This window comes from Lactuca serriola, chromosome 3 (assembly GCF_051521515.1).
Source record: "Lactuca serriola cultivar US96UC23 chromosome 3, Lser_US96UC23_V15, whole genome shotgun sequence".
NCBI classification, from domain to species: Eukaryota; Viridiplantae; Streptophyta; class Magnoliopsida; order Asterales; family Asteraceae; genus Lactuca; species Lactuca serriola.
Genome location: NC_136410.1, coordinates 282,126,578 through 282,129,866, shown reverse-complemented (window position 1 = coordinate 282,129,866; position 3,289 = coordinate 282,126,578). Strand labels below are relative to the sequence as shown.

Sequence of the window (3,289 nt, the reverse complement as noted above, 5' to 3'; positions counted from 1 at the left end):
TAAACAGTCAGAGGCTTGTCATTGTCAGGATCGGGAAGGGAAAATGGCCTTCGGAAACGAGAGAGAATGAAAGGAGAAGGTGTAAGGTTTGAATGAGCTTTGATCGCTATTTATAGGGTGCTCTGGGGCCATCCACATCGGGAACATGATAGGTTCACGTCGTGAACTTCCATGAGTCATCCCATAGCCTTAACGCGTGTTTTCTAGCTCCGATTAGTGTCTGTTGAGTCCTCACGTCATGAATTTTTGATGCTCACGTCGTGAGTTCGGTTAATTTAGGGTTTCTGATAGCTGCATCATCGGAAGGCCATAACGTTTGCATATGAACACCGTTTTCGGCGTTCTTTATACACACACGTAGGTAATTCTGAGTACTACGACTTTCTTTTAGACTCAAATAGCTAATTCTAAGTCTATTTTAAATCCCTATTGTTATAAGGCATTATAGCGTTAGAATTTATCATAACTTCTTCACGCGAAGTCAGATTTAGATGTTCTCTATATTTTTGTAATCGTATGAACGTATATATTGAGTTGTATCATGAAAGTTCTAACTTTAACATGAATTACATAGTAAGTTTATCACATTACTAGTTTAACAAAATCACATTACATGATTGGCATAATCACATGTGATTGTTATTGACCTAATTTTGACGGGTGTTACATGGTGGTCTGTACACAACATCTTCTTCTTCATGTTCAATAACTTCCTTCAAGCCAAACTAGACGAATCATTTGAAAACATAGTTAATGATTTGAAAAGAGATGTGTAATCAAATAACCAATCCGGACCAACTCGGGCCTCCATCTCGTTCTTCTCCAACCAGTGCACGTCATAGGATTCCACAATTTGCTTTGTTTTCTTGTTGTGGACCCTGCATGCCGTACGAGCAGCATAGCCCACAAAATAACAATCATCAGCCTTGGCGTTGAATTTGCGGTTGGATTCCAGATTAAGGAGGGTGCAAGGACAACCTAAGATATGAAAATGACTAACAGATGGCTTGTGATCGTAGAGAATATCGTACGGGTTCTTCATCTAAGCTTTGTTGATCAGAACACACTTTTGAACATAGCACGTCGTGTTGATCGCCTCGGCCCAAAAGAAAACTGGAAGTTTAGAGTCACATTACATCATCCTTGCAGCGTCTTGTAGTGTTCGGTTTCTCCACTCAGCAACACCATGTTGCTGAGGTGTGCGAACGACACTGTATTGACGCGTTATCCCTTTTTCCACACAAAAATAATTGAGAGCAGCATTACTGAATTCCGTACCGTTGTCAGTTTTGAGCGCCTTCACCCGGTGATTGGTCTGGTTCTCAATCATTACTGCAAACTTCTTAATCAGGTCATCACTCCCAGCCTTGTTAGACAAGAAGAAGACTCACGTGAACCGTGAGAAATCATATATCACTACCAAGAAGTATGAATTTCTATTGATGTTGAGGACGTTGACCGGACAAAATAAGTCCATATGCAACAATTGGAGCACCTGGTTGATGGAATTAACCTGTTTTGGCAAGTGTGGCTTTCTGTGATGTTTTCCTTGAGCGTAAGCCACACACTTTTCAAGCATGATGAAATATTTGACAGGAAGCCCGTGCACCATTTCATTATGTGCAAGTTGATTCAAGTTCCTTGCGTTAGCATGTCTGAGAAGACGATGCCACAACATAGCATTGTGCTCGGAAACCTTTGAGAAGAGGCTAGTGACTTGTTCAGGAAGATTGTTATTCATGTCAATGATATATTCATTGGCATCCCGTTTCGATTTTACAAGGATCCATTCATCTGGGATGACAATGCCTGGCTTCAAAATTATACATTCCTTATCAGTGAAATGCGTCGAGTAGCCCTTGTTACAAATTTAGGAAACACTCAACAAACTGTGCTTTAACTCTGGTGCGTAGTTGACATTCTCGAAGCTCAACATTCCATTAGAAACTGTTCCTCTTTGAGTGATCTTTTCACCATCCCCTCCCGCAAATGAAACATATCCCCTGTTAAAATTTTGAATGTTGTACAACTGGGAAATGTCTCCTGTCATGTGCTTGGAACAACCGATGTCGACATACCATGGTCTGGCGACATTCCTCTGCAGCTTTCCTGCACAATGAGCGAGATCAATTAGATTTGGGGACCCAGTTTATTACAACCCTGGGTTTACCTTTGACATTCACAGATTTATCCTTTTTATTTTTCAATTATGAATTACATTAAGATGCACCGTCAGAAAATGATGACGATTGGACAAGTGTAGATTTGGGCACCCATTGATAATTACGTTTTGAAGAATTCACAGGTGATTTAGAAATATTTTTCTTTTGCTTTGAGTGTTTAGATTTTCGGCTACGACTAGCCGAAGATCCACACGCACCCTTTGATGAAATCGACCTTGTCTTAGCTGCATTCGATTTTGGAAAAGCACATGTGGCTGGTTTGGAGAAAATCTATTTGTTGATTTTGAGATCAACCCTTTTCTTGTTATTATTAATTTTCCAATCATCATCACGAAGACTAGATCTCAAGGACTTTCACATGAGAGACCTTCCTCGTGACTCATTTTCTATTTCTTGGTGCAGAAAAATGAACAAATGGCCGATTAGGACAATTACGAGCTATATGACCAGTGATTCCATAGTTTAAACATGTTTGCTTTTTGGTATAAAAATTGGTACCGCCTTTTTCTGGTTTATTTTCTTTAATGAAAACGTCACTCTTCCGACAAATACATGTGCAAGAATCAGGTTGTGTGACTGGTGATGATGGAGTGGATGTGCTCTTAACAGGAACATCAGAATTATTAAATAGATCATCAATCATATTAAAGAAATTTTATTTATCAAACTTTGTCATAGTATCATTACAAGACAAAACACTAGTTTTTTAGTCAGAAACGAAAACATCAGATTTCGAAACACAATTGTTATCACTATTCTTTCCAGACTCCTTATTTCCTTGACTTAGAGATAAATTTGCATGGGAAGTAAAAATGTTAGTATCTATTTCCCTAACACTACATTCCGTGTCCTGTGATGAGGCGAAACTTTATCATACCGTAAACCCTTTTGTGACCTGTGCCACTGGTTTACCATACACCATAAATGGTTCTCGGACTATCTCCTCCTGAGTCAAAGGGACACTAGTGTAATTATGATTGAATGGAGGCGGAACTTTATCATACCCTAAACACTTCTTCTGGTTATTTTTAAATCACAAACTATTTTCCATCATTGACGCAACTACTTCACTTGAGACATCAAATTTTGTGAAATTAAAATCCACA

The 3,289-nt window shown here is 39.0% G+C and overlaps 1 protein-coding gene across 1 annotated transcript; it reads right to left on the bottom strand.

Annotated features, from left to right (window-relative positions):
- Nucleotides 1-1,132: 1,132 nt before the first annotated feature.
- On the bottom strand, nucleotides 1,133-2,826 carry LOC145096269 (uncharacterized). Its single transcript, XM_079034023.1, has 4 exons — nucleotides 2,619-2,826; nucleotides 1,891-2,109; nucleotides 1,514-1,809; nucleotides 1,133-1,366 (listed from the first exon to the last, which is right to left on the bottom strand). Exons 1-4 carry the CDS (start codon nucleotides 2,824-2,826, stop codon nucleotides 1,133-1,135), a joined length of 957 nt encoding a protein of 318 aa, XP_078890149.1.
- Between the last annotated feature and the right edge of the window lie 463 nt (nucleotides 2,827-3,289).

Excerpts from the sequence above, each read along its gene's own strand:
- LOC145096269 (XM_079034023.1), bottom strand. The coding sequence starts at position 2,826 with ATGATTGATGATCTATTTAATAATTCTGATGTTCCTGTTAAGAGCACA. Across the intron at positions 2,110-2,618 it reads AATCACTGGTCATATAGCTC|GAAAGCTGCAGAGGAATGTC; the intron begins GTAATTGTCCTA and ends CTCATTGTGCAG. Across the intron at positions 1,367-1,513 it reads AGCCACACTTGCCAAAACAG|GCTGGGAGTGATGACCTGAT; the intron begins GTTAATTCCATC and ends TTGTCTAACAAG.